Genomic DNA, 27348 nt, shown 5'->3' with positions numbered 1-27348 from the left:
TCCAATAACGAGAGGATTAAATTAGATTCTTTAGGAAATTCCCTGAAGAAAAACACATTTTAGGGGTTAAAACTGGCGTCAGAGTAATATCTCTTTCTCCTCAAGCCAACTTTAACCTCAATTAAAAGTGCCACATGGAGTGAAATAAAGCTGTGGAGACAAAGTCGAGGCTCCAGTAGGATCACGGTTAGTTAGTGAGAGCTTGGACTCTCAGCTGGCTCGGCCTTGGACTTGGCAGCAGCCGCCTACTGTCACTGGGAGCAGATGGTCCCCCTCTCAGAGTCAGGCGTCAGCTGTTCACATGTGCACAGGTCGGACGCTGAGGCTCGCCCACAGCTCACAGAGGAAACCATACAGCCACTCTGACAGCTCGCTCGCTGTTGGCTTCAATGGAGTTTGACAACTGAAGATTATTTCTCTGTTGACGATCCCCTTTATTCTGTGAAGATATGCCTCATTCCAGGTAGGTGGAAATATTATCTCTTTATTTCATGCTTTTATTTTAGAGAGATTTATCACTGCGTTTTTTATTACATACTCTGTTAGGAAATCCATTGATATTGTTGATGATACTGTCGCCTCAGAAGTTACAGAAATGTAATTTAGTTTCAGCAGCTTTTGATCCTCCACTCTGCAGTCAGTAATTCTTATTATACTAGGAACCTGTCAGAAAGTGTAAGTGTTTTTGTGTTTCACGCTCACCTTTACGAGAGGACACAGAGTTTAGATAAACAGACAGGAGGATCGCTCACCTGCTAAAGCTCCTCTAATTCCATTTGCTGACCGTGAGATCTGCCTGAACGGCTTATAGCGTCCTTACAGTATTAAACACCGGAGCTAGACAGCCGTTACACTATGAGCCAACGCAGTGTGGAAACGTGATTCATGTCTTTAGTTATATTTACCTGTCCTTGAGTTAAAAAAGAAATATATTTCAATAAAGTATTTCATTTTATATGTGAGTGGGGGGAAGTAACAAAGTATATTTACCCAAGTAGTCACAATTTTGAGGTACTTGAACGTATTTTTGGCTACTTTAAATGTGTTTTCTACCACAGTTGAGAGGAAAAAAATTGGAAATTTTGGTTTCTATTAAGCCCCTGTACGGTTCTTCAGAAGTTCTCTACTAATTATTTCACCAGTTAACTAAATAAAAACAAGCTGCAGGACCAAAAGTGTACCTTCTAAGATCTGTGTTGTTCTTTGGAGGTTCTCTAGTGGTTTTTCAGTTAGTTTACTAGGGAAAGCATAAAAACACTATGTTAAAATACCATACAGAGTATTTCCAGAGCTTAAGACAATAAAGTAATAGCTGTAAACCTTTTTGCTCCATGTGCATGGAAATAGTCCAGGTTAGAAAAGTCAATTTAGGCCTGATGTGTTTCTCAGTTAGCATTTAATTAAGGGTAATGAGTCTTTAAAGCAAATAATTTGTGAGAAATATTAATGATGATAATTATATATTAAGTAACAATGTCATTTGGAAGCATGTTTATTCATCCATGGTATTATTAATCACCATTTAAGCATATAGCATCATATATATCATATATCATAAAGCACTATTTGACAAAGTCACTGAATAGCACCTGTACCTTTTAAAAGAGCAGTTTTGGGTACTGTGTGACATCGCTTTTGTTTAGAGAGAGATTTTGATACAAAATATAATCACCATGTAAATCAAAATAATGGTATATGTTAAAAGAAAGAATTTTCAGGAGGGAAATTCAAAAGTTACATACACACATAAAGTAATTAAAATTACTTTAAGCTGTAACTTTAAAGTGATGTATCAAAAGTTCTAGTCTAATAATGTTATATATTAATCTGAAATAGGCAAATATGCATAATGTGTACAAGTAATTTTGGTCCCCTTTAAGCATAATGTGACGCTAATACTGTATAGTACTTTTACCTAAATAAAATTCAACAAGCATGTCCCTATCTAGAGCCAGTGTTTGGTTTGTCTGTTCTGGGCTACTTTAGAAACATGGCGCACTCCCTACATAGACATATTTTCAGGCGATTATACACGAAAGACAACATACTTAATATATTATTGTCCATTTTAGCCAATATATCCCATAAATTCTACATGCTGACCTTTAAGTCAAATATCTGAGTCCGTCTTACACCACTTACTGTTTTTCTCAGCTGTTTTTGTTGTATTGTTCAGTAAACAGAGTGCCTAACTACCAGTCAGAACAATAAAACTGTATGACAATGGTCTCAAGCCATAAGGTCATTTCCTCATCTGTATCCTGTTCTCGCACAAAAGAACAAGGAAAGAGAGACATTAAACTCAGACGGGTTCCCCAGTTTCCTTCTCTGCTTCCTGAACAGGAAACTGGTACAAGGGAAAGAGCCATATCCTCTCATGTATACACTTAAATAACAACTTAAATTCAACTTAAATAAAAGTAGAATTTAGAGGGATTACTTCTCAGGATGTTCATAAAACTTAAAGATTAAGCTCTCAAGTTATCAGCCTGGAAAATAAACTGAAAAGATCTGACTTCATGTTGCCATAGAAGCTGAAAACATTGTCCTCTTTTCTCTTTTTGCAGGTGCACAACAGGAAATAGTTTAGTACAAGTGCTTCGTTCAGGAGCTTCCTCCTTTCCTGAACGCCACATGGAGAACGTTTCCCCCAGTCAATGAACAAAAACCAGCTGGACAGCAACACAACAGCAGTATTAATCCTCAAAGATGGCAGTCACTTCACTATATGTTACCGAGGAGCCGGGCTTAGCTGAGGTGGACATATGTACGCTTGAGATTAACGCCAAGTATGATGTCATCCCATCTATTGTCTGCTCCGTTTGCCTTTCATTTGGCCTCATCTACACCTTTTTTGGTATGTATCCACAACACCAGAACTAATACTAAATGTGACTGTGCACAAATTATAGCAGTAAGGACAGTTATAGTTCAATCTGTCCCTGCTGTCCACTGTTTCAATGTGTCTCTGAAAGATTCATTAGCTCACCTGACTGCTTACACCCTCAGTGGCAGGTGTCTGAAAGCTGTCAGGGTTTTAGGATGGATAAACACAAAGCTGGAGCAGACGGGGAGTCCTCTGTCTGAATATGACACGGGCAGCATTAATAAAGTGCCACCTGTTGCACTGAAGCATCTCGATTGTGTCATTGTGTTAAATCTGACAAAAGCTCATTTGAGTTCCAGTGGTGCAAGGAAGTACATTTACTCAAGTACTGTAAGTGCTATTTTGAGGTACTTCTGCTTCTTTATCCTCCTACTGGACCAGATTTCAGAGCAAAATATTCAATCAAAAATAAAATTTTGTTTTTTTATATTTCTGCAAACCACAGATATATAACATTTGCACAATATTATGTAGCGGAAATAATTAAACTGTTTCAACAACGCTATGGTTAACCTGTGGTTAGCACGGTTCCCACGGCTACTTAAAGTCTTAAAAAGGCATTGAATTCAATAATTTAAAAATAAGGCCTTCATTAGCATGAGATTGACTTAAATTAATCTTTCAAAAATCTTAAATATGCTCAGAGATGGTAAGTAAGATTTTTCATGTTTTATGTCATAATAAATATTTGGACAAAATAAAATTGTCCTTCAATTTTTGTTATTGGAAACTCGTCTTAAAATTAATTCCAAGTGGCATTAAAAAAAGTCAAAACAAGTCAATTTTATTTATAAAGCCCATTATCACAAAGCACAGTTTGCCTCAGAGGGCTTTACAGCATACGACATCCCTCTGCCCTTAGACCCTCACATCGTCTAAGGAAACCCCCCCTCAAAAAAAACCTGTACCTGTAATGAGGATAAAAAATGGTAGAAACCTCAGGAAGAGCGACCGAGGAGGGATCCCTCTTCCAGGACAGACAGACATGCAATAGATGTCATAAATAACAATTAGATTACAATAATGACAAAAAGGAAAGAGAAAGAGTGCAAAAAGAGAGATAATACTACTTTAGGTGAAAGATCTGAGTACTTCTTCCACAACTGAGTTCTGTTGTAATTTTAGAGAGTTTCCATGTAATACCAGTTTATAGAGCTTTATGTTGAGTAACAATACTGTAAGCGAGATTTGACCAAAAAAAGCACTCTGAGGGAAAAGAGTTCAACAAAGCTTTATTTCTGTCTCTGTTTCCACTGAGAAAATATGTGGACACAAATCCAACAAACACAAACTGTGAGCCTGATTAGGAGGTGTGTGACCTCTGGACCCAAAACATGTGACATTATGCAAACACACACGCTGCCTAAAGTCTGCTTTCCTGCACTACCTCTCCCAGTGTTGCATATTTTTACGACTGTAAATAATTAATAATTTGGAGGAAAAACAGCAGTTTCAGTGGTGCAGGCGGAGGCAGTCAGAGTCGTCAGAGCTCTGAGTGCTGATATAACTCACATAAAAGTCTTAATGACAGATGCTGGAGCTGGACACGAATACTGGAACAAATACGCTTATGAAATATATTTCAGCAACGTGTGACCCGTCAACATCAGCAGGGTACTCTGGCCAGCTTTCAGTTAAAAGTCAAGAAACCATTGGAAGTACTGCCGTAGTGTTATGCAACCATTCAGGGTTTTGAGCACTTACATGTGAGGCCTGTGAGGATAGTCACAGTCTATGCTACAATTTTGTAAGTGTTTTAGTATCCAAACTAAAAGCAGGCTGTTATTCTCCTCCTTTAGCTTACAATAAAAACGCATTTACAGTGTTTTAAAATTGCTTTTTTCCAATTTTCACAATTTTTAGACTTATCATTTGCTTAATTCAAAATTCCAGGCTGTATGTCAAATCCTGGCCTCAAAGTCATATAAATATCAAAACACTGTTATGATTATCACTGAATTTGAGTCATTGTGATTGGAATTAATATGGGTAGCATCAAATTTTGCTGTAAAACAGTAAAATGTGCAATATATGCAAAGATGATTATTTTTAAATGATCTAGAGTAAGAATGTCCTTTGAAAACTCTTTCTGTATTGAAAATACTGTGAAAAAAAAATTATATATATATTATAGAGTCCGGACCATAAGTAAGCATATGAAGTCGAGAAAAATCATATTCGGAGTCTAAATAATGACTGTGATTGTTCTTGACTCCTCAGGTTTACTTTTTTCAGTACTAACTGCAAAGTTTCTGAAAACTGCAGATATATGATGGTTGTACATTATTATGTTGCAGATGCATTGAAACTTTACCTTTCAGAAACACTGGGTAACGTGAGGTTAGGTTTAGGCATGAAAAGATCGTGTTTTGGTTTGAAAATACCAGATTTTGGCGGCACAATCCCAACTGGAAACACAGAGGATGTCTCAGTAAAAAACAGCCTCTTTTGGTGGCAAGTAAGAAGTAGGCTACATAACCTCAAGTTGATATAATACTTATGAAACATGCAAATGTAATGTGTCCGTGGTTTGCTGAAACGAACAATGTCAACATTTTCTTCTGATGACTGGGTTGAAACCACATAAAACTTGTGGCTATATTTTAGGTCTTAGCATATGATTGTGTTTGGCTCTTTGCAGTAAGAGTTTGAATACATGGTTGAGCATAAATAGCAGTACTTTTTCTCTCTCTCCCTTTTTTTTTTAATCAAGCCTAACTTTGTTTTTATCGCACTTTCCAGGGTACCGCTGCTTCAAGATGGTCATGTTCTTCTCTGGCTTCATGTTTGGCTCAGCAGCTGTTCTCCTGTTGTACCACAAGGAGCCCCTGTTAGAGGCCCAGCTGGGGTCAGAGACAAAGGCAGGGATCGGCCTGGGCGTGGGCGTCCTCTGCGGGCTGATGACCATGCTGGTGTCCACGATAGGACTTCTGTTCAGTGGCCTGCAGCTTGGGAGCCTGCTCTCCCTCGCCATCCTGCTGGTCATCGGACAGTTTCACAGCCTCACTCCGGTGTGGCTGCCCGTCAGTGTCGTGCTGGCCGCCGGCATCGTCACGTCTCTCTTCACACTTCAGTGGCAGAAACTGTTCACCGTCGTCTACACAGCTGTGTTTGGAGCCGCCACTGTGATGCTGTGTGTGGATTACCTGGTTGGGATGTTTATACTGCCAGATCAGGTTTATGATATTTTTTGTCAAGGCGTCCCACGTCCATTCTGCTGGTTTAACTGGGCGATCACTGGGATATGGCCAGTTCTGGGTCTGATAGGTGTGTTGGTACAATGGGGGTTTACTGCCAAAGGAGTATCACACACAGAAGGTAAGTTTAATTCAGTCTGCATTAACTGATGGATTCAATCTCATGCTGTTTTGTGTTAAAGGGACAGTTCAACCCAAATTCAAAAATATTTTTACTTTTATGGCTGTTTATCAGTCTAGATTGTTTTGGTGTGAGTTGCTGAGTGTTGGAGATTTCTGAGCTGGTTACTGAAGACAATCCACAGAGCTTGTTGTTTTATGTAGGGACTATTTTCTTTTTACTGAACTACACCTGCTAACCGCATCACCACAGGGGAAAGCGCGCATCTACTCAGGCTCATGCTCTGACAGCGCGAGATGTAAACGTTAATGGCATCCTCCTTGTCTGAGCTGAAACGTTAGTTAGCTCAGTGGTGCACTATGAGAACTGAAAAAAAGATGACTGACTGCAAACAAAAAACATAAATTAAAGTCAAATATTGTAGCATAATTTGATTGAAGTGCAAAAACAAAAATTTTACAAAAAAGGGTCAAATGGTGGTAAAGATAGATATCCAACAAAAACTGTGAAATTTAAGTACAGTATTGCAAATAATCCGAATAAAGTCAATAAATAAATACATTAACAGGTTTTGCAGAGAAACAGTTATTTTCAGATATGTGATAAATTATTATGATCAAACACTTTCAATTTAATGACGTAGCAAAAAGTTCTACAGACTGTTATTTTACAGATTTTTCCTGAATCATTATGATAAAAACCGGCCAAATACACATCTTTCCTCTCGCCTATAGTCCTGTTTAGCAGTCTAGATTGTTTTAGTGCGTATATGTGTGTGTAATGTACGCTATTCTGCACAGTGACAGGGCTGGCGGGCGAAACTGTTCACAACAAGTCCTGGAGAGTATTTTGAGTAACTGGGTCATGTTTCTGAAAATAAACATTGCTGTTTAGTGTTTTTAAATGTATTTTTTGGCCGGTATGAGCACTGCGATTTGAGTGCCATCTACTTCCATTATATTGGAAAAAGGCAGACATCTCTATGGCTGATATCTCTAAGACTCTGAAACTCAACCAACCAGAATATTCCAGACTGATAAATACAGGTAAGAGGAAAAATGTGGAATTTTGATTTTAGGGAGGGCTGTGCCTTTAAATACAAGCTCAAAACCACTGTCTTTTATAGGATGTACTCATGATTTATTTTATTTTTTCACCCCTTTCAATGCTTTCCAGCAGCACACAAAAAACAGCAGAAACATACGAAGAAGTACAGATACAGAGAGTCAAGAAGAAGACCTCAACCACCACATCGTCGACGCAGACCTCCAACACTGAAACGCTACACCGGGGACGTCCTAGCACCGGTCAGTGGCTGAGATTGTAACGAGTCATTCAGTTTTGACCTCTTCAGAGAGGCGAAGTGCAGCCATGACAATCAGCATTTTCATTTCTCTCTGATTGCTTGAGAAATGGCCTCATCATGTGAAATGACAGTAGATGGCCAGTGCAATAACCAAGTGTCCTTGTCCTGTTGCAGAGTTACCTCCAGAGCCTTAAGGAGCGCCAGATGGGAACAGGCTCCTCCACCAGCAGCGTCAGCACCATCACACACACTCTAATAGACTTTGACTTTGAGACGGGCTCCATGGTGCCTCTGACTGCTGCCTCGCCTGTCTGTACAGTCTGAGGGAGCACGGCTTCGAATATCTGCATCCCAGGACTTTGTTATCATGTACTGAAAATTGAACATTCCTTTGAGATGTTCACTTCCTTGGAAATAATTTAACCACTTTGACTGGCGGCATGAATCCACTTTAACCGGCTTTGTCAGATAATCATCAACATGCATACGGTGTGATTTTAAATGTTCTGAGATCATCCCACCCGAAACGATGATGACACAACATGCACCGTCATCAGACTCATGATCATCAGCAGTTTATCTCACAGACACTTTGTGTTTAACAGGCTGGCATAATAATCGTTTTTCCTCCAAACACTGTATGCTGTGTGTCTAGATTTAGGTTGGGTTGCAGTTTTTTTGAAATTTTACGGTTATAAACAATGAATTCATACTAACCTATGCAAATAAACTAGGATGTGCTGTACATAAAAAAATGGGCACTGTTGGACAATAAACCAATAAATCACTGATTTGACAAGAAAAAAACAGCTTAACAGCATGTTGTTTTTGGAGTATTATCTTATATTAATGTCCATTAAAACAATATTTTTAAAGAAACAAAAATCAGTCGAAATGGAATAAAAATCTGATAATTATGTGTGCGTAAACACCTTTTCATAAGCTTACAACAAGCTCTTCCTATCTCCGGAGGGAGCAGGTCCTCTTCTGCTGCTGACAGGTGTGATGTGCTGCTAACAAAATTAAGCTTGCCTAAACTTTTTCGGTGTTTCAGTGACATGATGAAGCATGAACCAGTTATAGGTCTCTGTTTCTAACTGTGGCCCTGTTTTTTTGCTTAGTTTAGTTAGCAGATGCTTTGCAAGCTTTGCGTGTGGTAAACTAACAGAAGAATTAGGCAGATACAAATACTGTTTTCCCAAAACAGTGTGTGGGTGCTTAATGCCATTCAGTCATGCAATCAGGCATTTTCATGGAAGACATTTTGACGTGTTACAGTGAGAAAAGCACAGGCGTAAATAATAAAATAAATTGTTGAATAACTGACATACTTGTGCAGGCCAAAGCCATCACTAACGTTAATAATAATAACTGTGCTTTTCCTACAGTTACAGTGAAAATGTCATGAAAAAAGCTTATATGTTACATATAATAGATGCCTGCCCATAGATAACAACATCAGTCTTACTGAATCACTCAGCACAAAGTATTTGATTTTCTTATTCCATTGCCTGTATGCCAGCAACTACTTTTTAATTTAAACAAAAATAGAAACACCAAAACATGCAAATATGTATTCTCTGTGATTTCATGCAATGTGTGTCTTCAAAGAAAAAAATAATGCTTCTCTGACTCTTCACACAATAGATTCAGGATTCAAATAAATAGGCAAGTCTGTCCGGTTTTATACCAAATCACTGTGCAGGATAAAGTTTGTGTTGAGTCGCTGGTGGCCTCTGGTGGTTCAGTCGTCACACTGCATCCAACGTGCCGCGGTGCTCAGAGGATAACCTTTCTCCACTGCTCGGTGCTGCTGGTCTACACGCCAGTACTCAGTGCCTTTAAACAAGTATATATGGCCGTTTGTCCATGTGAATGCAGCATCAGTGTTGCTGGGTGCCCCGTGGAAAAGTTGTCCAACAGGTTTGGGATATGAACTGAAATCTGTCGGGCCAGTTTCATCCCACTGCCAGTATCCAGAGCCCTGGAAAAAAAACAATGAAACAGATATTCAACAGAAAGTATATTATGATATTATGATATTCAACAAAAATTTGCACGTACTTTGAAAAAGATGAGTTTTTTATTCTTATTGAAGTACAAGGCTGAATCAATATTAGCAGGGATGCTGGTCAAACGTTTGGGGAAGCCGTGGTCAAGTTTAAAGCCTGTGTATCTCCATAATTTGTCCTCTGTAAAAGAGTAAAGAGAAAAAAAAGTATTCTTTAAACACTGCATTTTAAAATGTTAAACTCTCGCCAGCATTGTTCATCACACCCTTGTGAGAAATATTCTAAACTATGAAATGAATCCACCTTTCAGAAAATAGGACTTGGCGGTCCGCTGAGAGTGAACAGCTGCATTGAGGCTCCCTGGCAGCTCCTTCCACAGTGCAGAGATCAGGACTGGACTGTTGTAGCCAGAGCTGGACTTGGTCCACACGTACTGACCACTGAAGACATATGTCTTACGCAAAGGACCTGCAGGGACACGATTAGGGAGAAAACATTGCCGTAAGTTGATGCAGCTCATAAATTACCAATTGAATGTCAAAATACAGAGACTTATTTTTGTCCTATATTGCATGCAGTGTGACAGCAACAGAGTCTCTATACCCAACATTACTGCATCCAGAGTGGCCTTGCAAGGATCTGGGACTCCTGGTACAAACTGACTTGGTTTTCTGGATGGAGGAGTCTTCTCTGGCTTTCCTGAAAAGGTACAACGCTGCATAGATGATACTTTAAAGATCAAAAACATACCCTGAGATTCTGACATTACCGTATAAAGCCTGGATCCCTCGGATGTCATCTGGATGTAGTTTGAAGTCGGAGTGGTATCCGTTGTAAACAGGTCCCATCAGTGCGCTGTAGTGTTGTGAGTGGCCCAGGCCGAGAGCGTGGCCAATCTCGTGGGCTGCGACGATCCTCAGGTTTGAGCCGGAGTTCTTGCCCTCTGTCCACACCTCGTCGCCGTCGAAATGCACAATGCCTGACTCAGGGGCGTCAGCGTGGGCTAAAACATGACCTTGAAGAAAAAGAGGGAATTCTTCAAATCATTGTTGCAAGTGTCATACAGCAGACGTTTAAAAGGACAGTTCACCTTAAAATCAAAATACATATTTTACCTGTAGTGTTGTTAATCAGTCTAGATTGTTTTGGTGTGAGCTGCCACGTGTTGGAGATATCGGCCGTAGAGATGTCTGCTCTCTCTCCAATATAATAGAAAACTTGTTGCGCTCTGCTTGTGAGCCTCAAAGCACTGAAAACCACATTTGAAATTTAAAGCTGCACTCATTGGTTTCTCTTGGCCGTTTCTAAGCACTGTTGCAGGACTTTATCATTTCATCTTCTACATGCCAATGTCAGGCTGTATCTTAACTGGTCTGTTAACTGCCTTATTTTTATGGTTTACTTATAGCATACATTAACATACTTTTTAGTTCGTCCTTGTGGTAAATTCATTTTGTGTTCTTTTTATGTTTTATATTGTTTTAGAGTTACATGTTTTCATTTTGTATTTCTGTTCTGTTTTGTTTTGTTTGATCTTAAAAAAAGAAATTCTTAATCTCAAGAGGTTTTTCTGGCTAAAAGAAAGGTTAAATAAATAAATAAATAAATGTCTCAGCAATGCCTCTTTTCAGAAATTATGACCCGGTTATTCAAGATAATCCACAGACCTTGTTGTGAACAGTTTCATGCAGAGTTTCTACAGAACTACACCTACCAGCTGTTGAGAAGCTGGGTCAGGATTTCTGGAAAGAGACATTGCTGTTGAGTTTTTCCAAATGATTTTTTTGCACTTTGAGCACCACAAGCTGAGTGCCTTCTAGTTCCATTATAGTGGAGAGAAGACAGACATCTCTGCAGCTGATATCCACAACGGGTGAAGGAAGTAAAACAATTTTAATGATTATTTTGAGGTGAATTGTCCCTTTAACAGTTTAACATGTTTAAAAGTAACACGTTAACAAAACTTCCAGTGGTTTCTTTAAAACATCCAGGGATTGTCACATTTTAAAAAATATTTTAACCCTCGTGTTGTCCTAGGGGTCAATCTGACCCCAAATGAAATCAAAATACGTTTTTTATACTTAGGAAAGCAAGGTCTATTGGCCCTAAATTTCAAAACAAAGGGAAAAATGTGTGGTAATGGGTTGGACTGAAGTAAGACTAAAGGTGTAACACAGAATTGATTTGCAATTTATACAATATGCTTTATATAACAGTCAAAACAGGGCGGGGTCAAAATGACCCCAGAGGACAAAAGGTGAATGGCAAATGGGAGGACATTACGAGTTAAGAAATTTGTTCCCACCTCGTCCATCAAAGGGAACTGGACACGTCTTGTCTTTTCTGTGAAAGGAGATTTTGATATCTGCTTTTCCTCGTTGCAGCTCCTTGAACCTCAAAGGTGACACGTCGCTCCAGTACTTAAACGCACTCTGAATGGCCAAACGGGTTTTCCCCAGACCCAAGTCAGGGGTGTAATTATGAAGCCGGTACGTCAGCATCTTCTTTCGCCAGTAACCTGTTCAATTAGAAAATGCATTATTGACATTTATCAAGCAATACTGCAGTAACAATCCGAATCTGGATTCGTAACATTAATGCAATTACTCACCCATAATTCTATATTTAAGAGATTTGCTATCGAAAGAGTCTTCCAGTCCACACCGAGGTTTGTTCATCATCGCCAGAGTGGCTGAATCTAGTTTTCCTGATATTTGCAGGTTTGTCACTTTCTGAAAGATTCTGACATGAAAGACGAAATGTTACTGCATTTATAGTGATACAAATGAACAAACCCGGGGTGAGGGGAAGAACAGAAGAACATGTTAAGATACCAGCATACACAGTTAAAAACAGACAAAACGTAGTCACCTTAGAGCTTCAGCTATCTCCTCAGGTGGATGATTTTGGCCTTCAGTGTCCAGGGGGATGTGCAGATAACCATACTTCCTTAAATATGCCTAAAGAATGAGCACTTATTAGAAAAGTAGTGAAAAAAAGTATTTTAATCATTTACTGATACAAAAGTAATACTTCGACAATACAAAAAACTCCCAAGTCATCAGCATTTAAAAGTTTCTGTACTTAAATTGTTATATTTGTTAAGGCTAAGCTTATAGTAACTAGTTAATACAATGTTGGGTATTTAAATTCACAGCAGTATAATTTATTTTATTAACTAATTACCTGTTTTATTTGTAAAATCTGAATCTGCAAAGTAACACGGCCTACTGTATATCAGTCAGATAATTATAGTGTATGTATGCAGAAGCTGAAATCAGAGAGTTTCATCTGTTTTTTCTTAAAAAAAACTGATTAATCAGTTTTTAAATTAGCTGCCAATTAATTTAGTTGAAAACTATTACATTCATCAAGTAATCGCTGCAGCTTCAGTTATAGGCAGCTTTACACTGCAACAATATTCAGTTGTAAGACTCAAAAATCATGGACATTGTTTGAGTCCTGCTTCCAAGAAATACCTGAACAGAGTTTTTGTTTTTGCAGTTTTGAAAGATAAACTTCTCAGCAGGTCTAAGTTGCAGCATCACAACGTTTCTGCATTTTCTTACCACCGCGTCTGTAAATTCTCTTCTGCTCAGGCCGACGCATGAATCTGTTAACAGCAGAACAAGAAAAAACATTAACTCCAGCTTATATTCCATTTTCCAGTTTGGGTTTTTTCCCATCTCTGTTGGGAAATAAAAACTTTTCATCTGATAACAATCAAGTTGTGTTTCGTTGTAAGCATCGCTGGAGACTGCAGCTCCTCCATCTGCTTCAGTCCTCTGAGTGTCTGTCGTCCCTGAGTCAGAGCTGCAGCGAGTTCCTCAGTTTAGGTTTTCAGTTTTTATACCATCAAGAGTCTGTCCAGGATGGCCTCAAAGCCACATAATAAACCTTTTACAAGAATGTGATGCGTGGACGACAAAAGCCAGAACATATTTCAGACAGTAACAGCCTGTTTGCGCCTTCTTACACCATCATTTAGTCATTTGTCTTGAAGCGAATAAGAATAACTTCCGAGTAATCTTGTTTACGTCAAAGGAAGCAAATAAATTAAATAATAACTCTAAAAAAAGATTGTCTTCCCACCATGTATTAAAGGGGATGATTTATAAAGACTCGTGTCACTGTGGTGAAACTTTATTGATAATTAATTAAGCTGCAACACTTTGAAGGTAAATTATTTTCCAGACGACACGACAGATGCTCCAGCTGTATGTTTGTGAAACAATATTTCACATCAATCTTAACATTCTTTCGCTTCATGGTTACAGCTCTATGAGGAAAACAACTAACCGCACTTCCTCCACGACACAACAGCTTATTATATTGTTCACAATGTAGGAGCCCATTCAATGAAAAACAATGACGCCCCCGTGTAACCATCGCTACAAATCGTCCTCTGAATGGAGACAGAAAACGCCTCCTGAAGATGCAGCTCATTAAATGTGAGCGGACAGATGGGGACGAGACTCAGACGTGCTTAAAACAATTACAGTTACTAAATTTAACCACTGGTTCAATTTTAATGCCAGAAAACACAGAGCAATCCCTGATTTCTCATTAGAGGAAAAGCATCTTTTATCTGTAAACTGAACAGGCGCACACGGGCGCTCCCTGCCTCGGATTCTCCCTTTAAGACATAACACAAATCCTCCTTTGTCAACTTAAATTTAACAATAAATTGATTATTATTGATTTATTGAGCTTGCTGGAGCAGAGCAAAATCTTAAATTATGTCCAAGTTCCAGACTTCATTAAAAAGCACTAGTCTTATTAGTCTTATGAAAAGTTTAATATACTCTTAACTGTCGGTTTATTAAAACAAAGTTGATTTTTAAATATACTTTCAATGCAAACTGTTCTCCCACAAAGCATGAGAGGAAAGGGAAGTGGTTAAAACTAAAATAAATTCTGTCTTGTGGTGAGTCAGCTCCACCAGGATAACAAAAAATACACAAAAAACTAAGGCATACAATTTTTGGAAAACCATTTTGCTTTAATTTGTGAAGTTTAATTGGCAGCTTTTTAGTCGCAGTGACCCTGTGTGTTGATTTCTTGTATACTAATTGCAAAAATATTAATACGTAAATAATTTTAAGTGTAGCATATACTGTGTACACGTAGTTTATATGAAATCAGGACATAAAATTAGATTTAAAGGGGCACTTTTTCACGTAAATTCATTCTTCCTGTCTTTCTTTTTTCCCCCAAACTTTAATTCCCTTTAATCTAGAACCTGTTTACAAAACTCACACTGTTTCATTTTTTTTACACTAAGAAGAAAAAAAAACATTATTTTGTAAAATTTTATTTTTCATTTTATTACAAGGATACATGTCACTTTATTCTTCTTATTGTGTATTTGTTTCTACTAAAAATGGCATTTTTTAATAAAGACGTAATCACAAATGTTGAGCTTCAAAAAGCTCAGTCATATCCTAAAAGGCTCTGATGCTGTTAGCTAACATCACTCAGGAGATCATTTTTTAGGAAGTATTTTCAGCCACAGATTAAAACATATTTGGTGCTCCTCTGAGAGGGAATCAAACCAAAGTTACTGTGTTTACTATAATGAAAGAGCGTGTCACAGCAGTTTGGCTTGTTAATGTGTTTTTGATTTTTTGGAAAAGAGGAATAACATTTTAGGCTTGGACTGCAGAAAAAATACAGAGTCGGTAGTATCAATTCATTACTGGTTTTGGTCTTTTCATGGGATTTGTTTACAGTAACAAAAATATACAATGTGAGATGAACATTTTACGCAGCATGTAGTTTTAATTATTGTAATGACTGTTTTGACAGTGGCTCAACATTAGTGCTACTACAAGAGGCAATCCGATCTTTGACAAAAAAATGTTAATCCTAAAGGCAGACAAGTCAACAAACTATATTCTCTTAAACAGAAAATAATTCCTGTGCAAGTGATACCGTAATAATACCTGATGCTATGAAAGGTACAAAATGGAGACGACAGACACGCACAAAACAATTCACAATGATGTCTTTAAAAGATACTTATAAATGAATGGCCTGGTCGATTCAGGTGCACCTGCAGGAGTCACGATGTAATCTGGAGATCTGAATCTAGAAAACGCGTCTGCCGATGTGGCGCCCGCTGCGTAACATCCTGTCGTTCTCTGCTCGAAAGGCGCTGGGACTGTGTTCACTTCCAGAGGTCATGATGAATATCAAATAGGTAGAATGTGTTTAATGGAAGCTATGATCACAAAGCTGCAGAGGTCCCTCCCTGTCTCTCAGTCTGTAGTTTGTATGTTTATTCTGTCCGACTCTTCTGCGCTTTTATTGCTTCACGAGTCACGCTCCAGCTGCTCTAACTCATCCTGTAAGGCTTGAAGCCGGCCCAGCTTTTCCAACTGATCCTTTGTTGGCTCTTTTATTTCCCCTGAGTCCACTTTCTGCTGCAATTCCTCAACTTGCCGCAGCTTCTTTTTCAGGTTTTTGATCTTCTTGGACTTTTCGGCTGCTGCTGCTGAGGAATCATCAGGAGACGAGACAGAAGCCGGCGCCTCCGTCTTGTTTTGAGACTCGCCGCTCCCTGAAATGGACACGTTCTCAACGGCGTCAGTCACCGAGTCCACGTCCCCGTCCTGGTGCTGCTGCTGTTTTCGTTTCTCTTTGCGTTTCATGTTGCGTTTCGCAGACTTTGAGAGACCGGCTGTCTCACTGTCGCCGCAGCCGGGGATCTTCTGCTGCTGCTGTTTTGCCGGAGCTGCCTCAGACGGGCTCATCCCGGGCGGCAGGTCGGGTTTGCTCTTGAAAAACTTCACATACTTGTTTTCATATCTGAAAGTGCAAGAAAGAGCAACAAAAGATTAAAGACTGAAGTCAGAGGACAAAAATGACATTTTGCTCAAAGCATATGAGTCATTTCTAATTAGTACGAGCCCATCATAATCAATCAAACCATCCCAGCTTGCTCTAATCCCCTTCTCAATAACATCATGATTTATATATGCAACTATAATCAGGAATCCACAGTCCCTCCAGGAGTTTGTGAGCTGTTTTTGTCATTGTTGCGGCCTGAAATGCCTGATTTCACGGAAGCTCTCTTAAAAAATCTGATACATGTTGCAATGTTTATAGGCGGTTTCTTTACAATTACATTTTGAGGCTAAGTGAAAATTGCAAAAATAGTTGTGGTGCCGTCTCAGATTCGGAGCTTATGAGCATTAAGTGTTTACCACAGAGCTGGAATATATCTGTGATGGTAGGTTTGGGAGGGCGGGAGCTGGAGATCATCTGTAGCTGCCAGTCAAATCAGCACTGAAGGACTCTCTCTGTGAGCAGCTCTGTGTCTCTCTGCCCTGTTAACACGAGCTGACGCCCTGATTCCACCAGCAGCGTGTCCATGACACTACGTCTGCAGCGCTGTTTTGCTCCATCCTCCACGCAGCTCGATACCCCACTGGGAGCGTTTCAGAAGCAGATACTGCAGACTTGTTGAGATTGTGCTTATTTCGTCGTTTTCCTCTGATTTTGTGGTCATTTTTTTTTGTGACTCTACAGCGGCTGAGTAGGCTACATATATAAATGCTCTCCTTAACTGTCTGTTTAAATTACGTTTATTGATGTTTTTACTTTGTTGTGCTGCAGCCTGCAGTTCAGCCAGGGGCGACGTAGATCAAATTTTGTCTGCGTTTCGGTCAAAAAACCTGCTCATCTTGATAATTAAATCATTATTAAAAAATCCTATAACAGAAGGAAAGCATTTTGCATAATGTTAGGCGTGTTTGGGGACTTTTATGAATAGACTCTAAACAATAACAAAAACAATGTATATTCAGAACTTTTCCAAAACCTACTGTTAATTCCAGACCATTAACAACTAACAGTTTTTCTCATTTCAAAACTTTTCCAGGAAATTCATGACCGAGGGAACCCTGTATGAAGGAGAGAAGAATCGCACTTACACTGGTACTTCCTCCTGGGGGGTGTAGCCGTCCTTCACCCGCCTCGGCTTCCTCCATGTTCCATCAGGTCGCTGAGTGGCAGCAATGTATTTCCCTGAGGAGCAAAAGGTACGACATTTTAGAGAACCGATGTGCACGAATAAAACTACATTTTAAGCCAGCAGGCCTTTAATTCATCCCAACAGCTGTGAGCAGGCTTTAACTGTCAGCAGGACAGAAAATAACCGTGCTCATTCATTTCCATTAGAGGTTTTTAGAAACTGTATCCTGCTTGTGCATGCTTATTAACTATTGCAACAACTTTCTAATATTTAATATTATGTTCTTTTCTTGGGGGGACGGTGACTTAAACACTACACTATTGACCGTATGATATTGTTAGCAAGAAAGGAAATATTTGGTTGGTTGCATGGCCACATAAGCTAAAATACAAAAGACGTATTAATTATTCATATCAACAGAAATATTTTATATGTAGGCTTTCCAGACAACAAATTTATTAGTAATTTTACTGTGACATATTGCACAGTGAAGTGCATTTATTGCAGCACCTCTGCACAAGACTTTTACAGATTTAATAAATAACACATACACTTTGTGGGCTTTTATTGCACACACGAGAATTGAAACTATAAAATCAATGAGGTGACGGGCTGCTCTGAGTTTTTCAAACCACCAGATGTCACTGTGCATGTGGAGTTATAAGCCCCAAAGCTTCAAATCTTTTTCTGACAGAAACACAGAAAAAGCCCCAAAGCTTCAACCATCCATCACTAGTTTGACAAGTTGTTCACTGTGTGTGTGTGTGTGTGTGTGTGTCTGTGTGTGTGTGTGTGTCTGTGTGTGTCTGTGTGTGTGTGTGTGTCTGTGTGTGGTAACTTCCATCCCCACGTGAACACACAGTCTCACATTCTTAATCAATACAGTAATAAAAAACCTGCAGCACTTCTAAGCACATGGACAAAGAAATGTGTATTACAGACGGGAAATTAACCAATATAATAATATTTCAAAAGTTGGCATATCATTTTGATTATTGTAATATACTCGCATCATTTTGATTATTGTAATATACTCGCATCACTTTGATTATTGTAATATACTGGCTTCATATTGTAGGCAATATGATGACATACACTGTGAGATGATGTCATCTATTACCCTTCAGTTTATCTCTGGATATTAAACCAGTGGTTCTCAACCTGAGGGTTGAACCTCTCCGAGGGGTCAGAAAATAAATCAGAGGTTGTGAGTACTGACTAGATAAGAAAGAAAATATACAATTTTTATTTTGTGACATTCCTGATAGTTTTTCCACTTTAGTCTTCCAGGATTTCCCACACATTTATTTATCTGTGGTACACTGCCACAATTAAAACATCCACAAATAGATTTTGTAGCACTACTGAAACATAATGTGTGGTTATTCATTGCACCACACTCTCGGAGCGCAGTGTGTACTGTTGTCACAGACGAAGCAGTGGAACTCCAGGGGCACGTTCAATCTCAAAACAGTGTTTACCATTTCCTATGGTTGCCAGGTTGAACTACATGATTCCTCAAAACAGCGTGAAACGCTGTGCTATGGGCTTTGAGTTTTGTTTTCTCCTGTTTGTTGGGTGTGTCAAATGTAATACCCAATCAGCAGTGATATTAATATAAACCAAATTGTGGTAAACATTTACTTACTGTACATCCCTTTTTTTTAACTCCACACTGGCAATGTAGGTCAAACTCTTCCCATGCCAGTAAAACCCTTTTGAATTAAATTGAATAAACCCTGCAGTATTAAAAGCCAGTGCGCCTGTGTAACATGTTTAACGTACAAATAAACTTTTTACTACACTTTGTCGTGACTGAACGCAGCCCTGCTGCTGATTTAGAAGATACAGTAAAGTAAAGACAAAAGAAGACCCAAAATTACTCAGGTAATTACCTTAAATGCAACTTAATATTATACAACATATACAGTAGGAGGTATGTTTTCTTAAAAAGAACTGATGGTAAAATAAATACAAAATACAACCATTATACCCAAGCCAAACTAAGAAAAAAAAATACGTTTTTCCCCAGTGCTTAAAAAAAACATTTGACATATCTCCCCCTTTTTTGCACAACCGCCTCCCCTCTCGTAAATACCGAACAGTCCCTAAGCAGCGGATCTTAGCATGCTAATGTAGCAATTGTCCAATCGTTATGCAAAAAGATAATGTGGCTAATTAAAGACGCACATAACTTTAAAGTTACTTAGAAAACATAACATTTTTTTTCTGGCAGCATATCTATAGCTGAATAAATCACAGTATTTACACACCAGTGAAGTGCGATAGCTACATGCTAACTAGCGATAGTAGAGAGTTAGCCGTTTAAGCTAACGTTAGCTCTCAATCAAAACATCTGCATCAAACACGTCTTCGACTTTGTTATTGTTGATAATCGATACTGCAGATGAGAAACCAAAGGCTCGACTTTAGTTGCTCTGATTAATGAGGAGGGTTTAGTTTGGTTAGACAAACACATGCAGCAGCCTTACCAGACTCATCTGTCACATAGGGGGTTGCCATTTTGGTGTAACGTGTAGCTCCGCTCCCCTCAGCCTGTCGGTCGGTAACGGTGTTCACCAAACGTCCCCTCGCTCACTTGGCTCTCACACAACAGCGAAATAAAGCTCCTTCAACTCTTGTTTCCCCCGAAGTGAGAGCTGTCATGGCAGCATCAGCACACGGTTATTACGATAAACACGGAGCACGTGACAGCTAACGCTAAACATCGATGCATGAAGTGTGCGTTTGTGTAACCGGGCGGTCCGAGAAAGGAAACCGAGCGAACCTTTTTCTTTGACTTCGGAAATGACGACGTGGATCTTGGGTTGCCAGGTCTGGACGATAAACGGGTATTTATACAGTGTGTTAGAATAAAAATAATGATAAGCCTTACTGGCCAAGTATGTGGGTTGTTCTTTTTTAGTTTTAGATAGATAGATAGATAGATAGATAGATAGATAGATAGATAGATAGATGTACAATAGTGACCAGGCGATATATTGGTCTGTGTGGTTTTGGTTTATATGTCGACCAGTATGGGTGATGAACGTTTATTTTTTATGCTTAAAGTAATTTAGAAATATCAGATTTTCAAAACGTCCCTGTTTCCGTGCACTGATGTCATTTTTGACATCATCTGACAAATAATAACAATAATATCGTTGATAATAATATGTTTAACATATCTTTGTCACAAGTATTTGGCAATCATATCTGGGGAATAATTGCAATGCATATATATATATATATATATATATATATATATATATATATATATATATATATATATATATATATATATATATATATAATCTTTTGTTATTATAAGAAGATTAGAATCAACTGTAGTCACTGTAGTTATTCATTTGTTTGTTTTTACCATTATCATACTTTTCTGTGTGTCCTTGAAGTAATATTCCACCTTGGTAGTTTGTAGTTTCTCCACTTACAAAAGACAAAAGAACTACAGTTCCATTTAGACCATTTTCAGGGACATAATGTTTTTTTGGAGAGAACTTAGGACTTAAAGGGTGAGCATAAACTTTCACTTCTATCTTTTCCCAGTGTTTTATAATGTTAATGTGTGTTTATCACACTCTTAAAGCTCTGCCTTGTGATGCTGTATTATGAACCAAAATAGAGTCACCACATATTTTACATAGTTATTAAAGTTGGAGGTAAATGCAGTTTCCTTGTAAAGTGTTAAAGGCCTCTGTGATAAGGATATAAACTTGTGAATGCCTCAAAATCTCCAGCACTTTATCATATAGGTCTGATGATTATTGTCCAGGGACACGAGACACAGAAGTAGAAATCTGTAAACCCATTTTCTTTGTCCCAGATCTTAAGTCAGGGACCACAGGGACGCTGACTGCTGACCTGACAAACACGGCCACATTAATAAACACAACTAAAATAGTTGTGTGTGTCACACAGAGAGTGTCTCAAAATGTTTGTTTTATTTTAAACAACTCTGGCCGAGGTAATAATCTTAAAAGGCACATTTCACGTCTACTCACTGAATCACATTTTCTTACATTACAGAAGCAAAGCAGAAATCAATTCATCTTTAGCTACCATAAATGTATATATATATGTGTGTGTGTGTGTGTGTGTGTGTGTGTGTGTGTATATATATATATATATAAATATATATATATATTCTTTTATATCCTTTTTAGACCTCTTTTAGTGTTTGTTGTGTTTTTTTCTATCATTTTTTAATGTTGGTACAACAAGGTACTGAACTATTGGAAACCTGAATTCCCTTTGGGATAAATGAAGTTTCTCTTTCTCTCTATCTCTCTATCTATCTATCTATCTATCTATTTATCTATCTAGTTCTTCATTATTATTATAATTGGTTTTTTTAAGAAATCAAAGCAGTTTTCTCAGGTTTCAGGGCCTAAATATTAGTGATGGGTGTGTGAATGCAGCACAAGAAAAGTTACGCTGTTGACTGACTGAATGCAGGTTTTTATTTATTTATTTTAGTTACTTAGTATTTCTATAGTGGTGTTGCTATTTTTTCTAGGAGACCTGATGATTACTTTTCCCACAGCTGTTTAACTAAAACATCTGCCTTTTGGCAAAGCCTGCAAACATTTCCCTGACGTGGTCAGAGCTGCTTGTATTAAAAAGGAGGTTCTCTGCGGCCCAACCTGGCAACCCGGAGGAGTCTGGTCGATGAAAATTGCCCACAGCAGACTACTTGGCATTAAAGACGGCAGGCGGTGCAAGCTGCGGTAACCTGTTTCCAGAATCTACTGTTCAGTTTTCTCGCCAACATCAAGTACGTATTTATTAATGTTTATCTGCTAACACGCTGAGCTAACCACTAATGCAACGCTTTAATGTTAGCGTAGCTGTTTAAGTTTTGTAGCTAAAGGATGGCTAGCTTTACAACAGAGCACTGAATAATAAAAGCAGTCTGCTAGCTGCGTGCTAGCTGAGGCTGCATTCAAAGGTCCGTCCGTAAAGGAGGCGTTATGACACTTTATGTTGCATTCACTCGTTGCCAATGTTGTTTTGCGGGTTTAGCGTTAATGGCAAGTTATGTGCGATCAGCAAACGCAGAGCTCCGCAAAGCCTACCTCACTGCGTTAGGTAATGTTAGCAAGCTAGCGTTAACGTAACCTCCGGACTTCAGCCAAATATGTGAAAAAAGAAACATTTAACGGCGGGACCCTGCTGTGTGTTGCTAAAAATAAGAAATAAGTTATTAAATATGGATTAGCTAATATTTTAAACGGTCATTTTAACGTGGCCAGTTTGCTAAGTCGGCTATAACGTCAGTCGTTAAGCTATTTATTTTTCTCCTAAGATTGTAGGAAAACTGGCGATTTTTATATGTTTATACAGCTAACTTGCATGAAAACCAAAGGATAATTTGAGTAATGCAGCAAGCCAAATTACACAGACTTGAATATATATTAATCAATAAGCAACCATATGATATTGATCATTCATTCTGGCAACATGTATGTGTCATTGTATATATTGATATTGCACCTTACTGTTGTCTAGTTATATATTTAGCTTATATTTTCATTATATTGTATATTTGCAATGCATTTGCTTTTTCTGCTGTGATCGTAGTCCTTGTATGTTGCATATTGTATATCTGCTCCCAACTTTGTACTGCAATTGCTGCAAAGCAATGTCCCTCAAGATGAATTAAGTCCTTATCTTATCTTATCTTATCTTATCTTATCTTATCTTATCTTATCTTAATATAATGAATAAATGCTTTGCATATTCGTTTTTCATTCTTAATACCGAGAACCAGTTGCACATCTCCTAGAATATATTTTTGCAGAATCCTGCCTGGACCTTTTATTTTAAACATGTATATTGTAAACTGGAGCATAACCAACAATGGAGAGATATTGTTCTGTAAAAAAATACTAATAACTTATGACAAAGATTTGTCAGATGATGTCAAAAATGACATCAATGCACTAAAACGGGGAAGTTCGATAGGAATTTGATAATTCTAAATTACTTAGAGAATCTTTTTTTACATTATAGTCTGTTCAAAATAAACTTTTTATATCGTGCATATCAATTTACATGTAAAAACTGACATCTATATACATATATTTGAATTGTGGCTTGTAAAGTCTTTATATGGGAAAACCTTTCTGGCAGTGAACCAGATTCTGATATTATCTAAGATGCTTGCCAAACTGCTGGCAAGTGATGACAGTGATCTATTATTTGAAGAGCTATTACTTAATATGACCTGTTTTAGTTCAGGATATTTCATAGGTTTTCTAGCCTAGATTGAAAAAAATGCCTCATGACACCTGGTTTCTACCTGCCTGTCATGACAAGAATATATTTGGCTGTGGTGATTTAAAAAAAAAACGCCAGATTTATCTTAAACTGGATCTCTTTGTAAACTGAAGCCTTTTAAAAGTTTTTTTAAGGTTTCCACTCAAATCACCCTTATTTTAAAATTTAACCAGCTTATTTAACTCAAACAAACTTTTCAGTCACCAGTTTTATTGGAGTGCCGAGTTAGCACTTCTTCTGTTACATCACAAGTGCACCTGGATTTCTCTCTCTCGCTCTTGAAGACTCAAGCACCTTCCCTCTTGATAAACATAATGCATCCTAGTGTTGTGCATGAGTCGCCGCTGCAGTGTCACTTGTTGACTGTGCTAATGTGTAGTTTGACATCTGTAGAGGTGTGGTGGAACCAGGACTGTGTGGCACGCCAAGTCCTAATCAGCAGGGTGTGGGTTTGTATAGCTCATAAGTTTCCCTTTCCAGAGAACCAGGGTCAGAAAGGGAAACCTAAAAGTTGGGAAACAGCTGGCCAGTAAAAGTGAGTCCAGATCGCTGGAGGTCTGGTTGAAACACTTTCAAGATTAGAGGGGACATAATTAAAGCAGACACGGATATGACGTAAGTCTGCAAGAGGTACTAGTTTTGATTATTCAGCATGGTGATGACATCAGAACAAACCAAGATTGTTTTAGAGATTTCCAGATGCTCTTTTACCACCCACGCTAAGTGCAGAAACGGCTAAAATGGTCTTTTATCGTGGTGTCTTAATTTTAAAGTCCTTTGTGTAGGATTTAGGGGGATATATTGGCAGAAATCAATCAAATTTTATTTATTTAGCACCTTTTCAGACAAATCAAATGCAATTCAAAGTGCTTCACAGTTTGACTGAAGAAATAAAAAAAAAGAAAGAACAACATATGAAATAAGAAAAACTAAATCTTAAAAAACAAAAAACAAGAGAGTAAGTATAAACCATATAATAGTGATAGTAAGACACTACATAAAAAGACAGACTAAAAAGATATTTAGATATAAAATATTTCAGATACTTTGGCAGGCTGTTCCAGCAGAATTACCAAATGTTTTAGTTTGACTCAGTGGAGTCTCTCGGCTCATAAACTAAAAGCATCTCTGAGATGTAGTCTGGTGCAAGGCCGTGCAGTTCCTTGTAATCTAATAAACACATTTTAAAATCAATGTGAAAACTAACAGGCAGCCAGTGTAAGGTTTTTAAAATGGGAGTAGGATTATGATATAATGCAAGGTTTTAAAAACTTTCATTTATTTGTGACAGGTTGCTACAATTAAAACACCTTCTGCCACAAACATATTTTTGGAGCTGGATTATTTATTCGGAGAGCTATTTGAATGTATACACAGATCGGTTATTTATAGTGCACTTGGAGCAGACAGGGTGCAGCAGCACAAACTCAACTGTTCATGCTGCTGAGTCTATAAGTTTGCTTTCACTACAAAAAGCTGCTCCTCTCATCCATTGATCTAATTTGATCAGCTGTGAACAGATCGACAGAGCAAATATCCGCCCAGCGAGTAACAAACTGCTGTTGAGGAAAAACGAGAATTCATGAAAGGCTCCCCCTACAGCGCTGCGTTCACAGACCTGTGAAAAACCTCCGATTTTAGAGAGAGGACTCGGTATGATACAAAAGGACACATAGGCATTTCACCCCCCCGCCGTCAGTTCCTGCCACATGTACACTTTCACTCTGTGGAAAATACTGTGATAACTGTGTTTTCTGTAAGAGTGTTTTTCATTTTTAGTCTCCTGGTCTGTTAATTCTGGAGAGTAAGAGACCTCTGTGGATAATTTGTTTCCTGATAAATATCTCCTTAACAATGAACATCAAAGGAGTTTTAGCTTTTAGATTTAGCTGGTTGCCATCTGCAATCCTCACCAGTAGACACCACCAAAATCCCCCTAAATCTTACAACCTTTAAGAATTAATCTGCTCATGCAATAAATTGCAGGCATTATTCATTTGTACAAAGATCTTTTTTTATATGTGTATTTTGGGGTAAAACCTTTGCCTTAAACAAAACTCCTTTCTGTGTCAGTTTTGTTACTGCTTGACATCTTTCTCAGTTTCATTTGAATTTGAAATTTGAATTTGCTGCTTCGGTTACTGTAACAAAAGTCCTGAAAATCAAGAGCACATTGCAATGCAAAACTGTGTCCAAAGGCACAAAGTCAAAAACTGTTTGTGCCGTCAGTTCTGAGTTTGGCTGTTTGAAAATTCTTCTTGATCATGCCTCTAGACAAAAACATTTGTCACTGTGTCAAACTCTTGGTTTTACAGTCGTCATCGGCAGCCTTTTTAAAGGCTCCGGACTGTGAAGTTGTGGTGAATATTCTGTGAAGCCCTTACAACATTATCGCCCACCACTCCAGCAGAGATCTGAGGAAAAGGAAATACCCTTCGAAGATGCGTTTCTCTGTAGTCTTACTAACTTCCCCCCTCTAACTAGATGCAGTGTTTCTGCCAAGGACAATATTAAGTGCAGACTTTTTTCGAGAATGCTCTGCCAGACAGACAATAACTTATTGAAATCTGTTTTCCATTCATTTTTCATAGCCAGAGGAAATGGATTTCATTTGCATTCATATCCAGATGTTACAAAAAGTGAAGATTTGGTATCTGTGCATTTCTGCTCTAAACAGTATGGTTACAGTTATTTCAGTTTGTTACTTTCCTGAATTCAAGTTTGTGGCACAAAACCATTAAAAACTTTTTTCTTTCTCTTTTCTCCCCACAGATTTGGATCAGCTTGGTGGAGAACAGAGAGGAAAACCTGTATCTTTGCCTAAACGGTGGAGGCCTAATCTGAATCTCGTTCTTCCAACCCTCCTGCCAGTTGTGAGCCTTGGTCGCGTCTTCTCTAATAGGAAAAAACTCAAAGTGAAAGTGACCACTCTCTGAGTTTTTGAATACCACAAACATATTTGAAGCGTTATTCAAAGTCTTGAGGAAGCACACGGCCAAGCGTTTCCTGGACATCTCTGTGTGACAACATGGCAAAGAAAAACAGCCAGAAAGGTATGTGCTTACTTTGTTAACATTTTTAAAGAAATTAGCAAAACATAAATCTATTTTACTGCATACATTTATTGTACAATCACACACAAAAGATGTCATTGCTATTTAATCCATTGAAAAAAACTAAAGTCAATAACCAAATTACAGAAGAAATGATACAGAAATGAAATCTGAAAACAAAAAGGAAATGAGCTGGAAAAGGTGCTTATGTGTTTATATATGGTGCTTATATACAGTATATATATATATACTGTGTGTGTGTGTGTGTGTGTGTGTGTTTGTTTGTATATATATGCATTTAAAAAAGTCTATCATTTTATACAATTGTTATGCATTTTTTTGTGTTCATATTTTTGGTTAATTATACAGTTTATTAGTTGCTCTGTGTTATTACGACACAACTTTATTAATTCCACACCAGGGACATTCACGTTACAGTCGCTCAGAGTCAGAAGCAAGAAAAAAATGCAATAAAGATGATTTGAGTGCCAAAA

The 27348-nt window shown here is 38.1% G+C and overlaps 4 protein-coding genes across 6 annotated transcripts in view; 2 read left to right on the top strand and 2 right to left on the bottom strand.

The window, feature by feature from the left end:
• Positions 1-264: 264 nt before the first annotated feature.
• LOC121946862 (transmembrane protein 198-like) lies at positions 265-8320 on the top strand. 2 transcript variants are annotated; one of them, XM_042491664.2, is made up of 5 exons: positions 265-463; positions 2568-2857; positions 5630-6205; positions 7385-7512; positions 7686-8320. In XM_042491664.2, exons 2-5 carry the CDS (start codon positions 2710-2712, stop codon positions 7833-7835), a joined length of 1002 nt encoding a protein of 333 aa, XP_042347598.1. In that variant the 5' UTR covers positions 265-463; positions 2568-2709; the 3' UTR covers positions 7836-8320. The 2 variants fall into 2 exon arrangements, with proteins under 2 accessions (XP_042347598.1, XP_042347597.1); XM_042491663.2 differs by having other exon boundaries at positions 267-463; positions 7382-7512.
• Positions 8321-8333: 13 nt separating this feature from the next.
• Positions 8334-13605, bottom strand: LOC121946861 (matrix metalloproteinase-19-like). 2 transcript variants are annotated; one of them, XM_042491661.2, is made up of 9 exons: positions 13093-13596; positions 12395-12483; positions 12135-12265; positions 11829-12041; positions 10293-10538; positions 10127-10222; positions 9827-9991; positions 9576-9703; positions 8334-9495 (listed from the first exon to the last, which is right to left on the bottom strand). In XM_042491661.2, exons 1-9 carry the CDS (start codon positions 13234-13236, stop codon positions 9256-9258), a joined length of 1452 nt encoding a protein of 483 aa, XP_042347595.1. In that variant the 5' UTR covers positions 13237-13596; the 3' UTR covers positions 8334-9255. The 2 variants fall into 2 exon arrangements, with proteins under 2 accessions (XP_042347595.1, XP_042347596.1); XM_042491662.2 differs by lacking the exon at positions 10127-10222 and having other exon boundaries at positions 13093-13605.
• Positions 13606-14821: 1216 nt separating this feature from the next.
• On the bottom strand, positions 14822-20294 carry pym1 (PYM homolog 1, exon junction complex associated factor). Its single transcript, XM_042491665.2, has 3 exons — positions 19994-20294; positions 17461-17554; positions 14822-16333 (listed from the first exon to the last, which is right to left on the bottom strand). Exons 1-3 carry the CDS (start codon positions 20022-20024, stop codon positions 15838-15840), a joined length of 621 nt encoding a protein of 206 aa, XP_042347599.1. The 5' UTR covers positions 20025-20294; the 3' UTR covers positions 14822-15837.
• A 1887-nt stretch (positions 20295-22181) lies between these two features.
• spats2 (spermatogenesis associated serine rich 2) overlaps positions 22182-27348 on the top strand; it is a 29583-nt gene continuing 24416 nt past the window's right edge. The window contains exons 1-2 of the mRNA XM_042491634.2: positions 22182-22296; positions 26574-26854. Coding sequence (XP_042347568.1) covers positions 26830-26854 — 25 coding nt within the window. The 5' untranslated portion in view covers positions 22182-22296; positions 26574-26829. The remainder of the gene's footprint in view (positions 22297-26573; positions 26855-27348) is intronic.

This window comes from Plectropomus leopardus, chromosome 9 (assembly GCF_026936395.1).
Source record: "Plectropomus leopardus strain MGB_pleo_1.0 chromosome 9, ASM2693639v1, whole genome shotgun sequence".
NCBI lineage: Eukaryota > Metazoa > Chordata > Actinopteri > Perciformes > Serranidae > Plectropomus > Plectropomus leopardus.
Note: the sequence above shows the minus strand (reverse complement) of the source record. Positions and strands in the feature narration are given on the sequence as shown.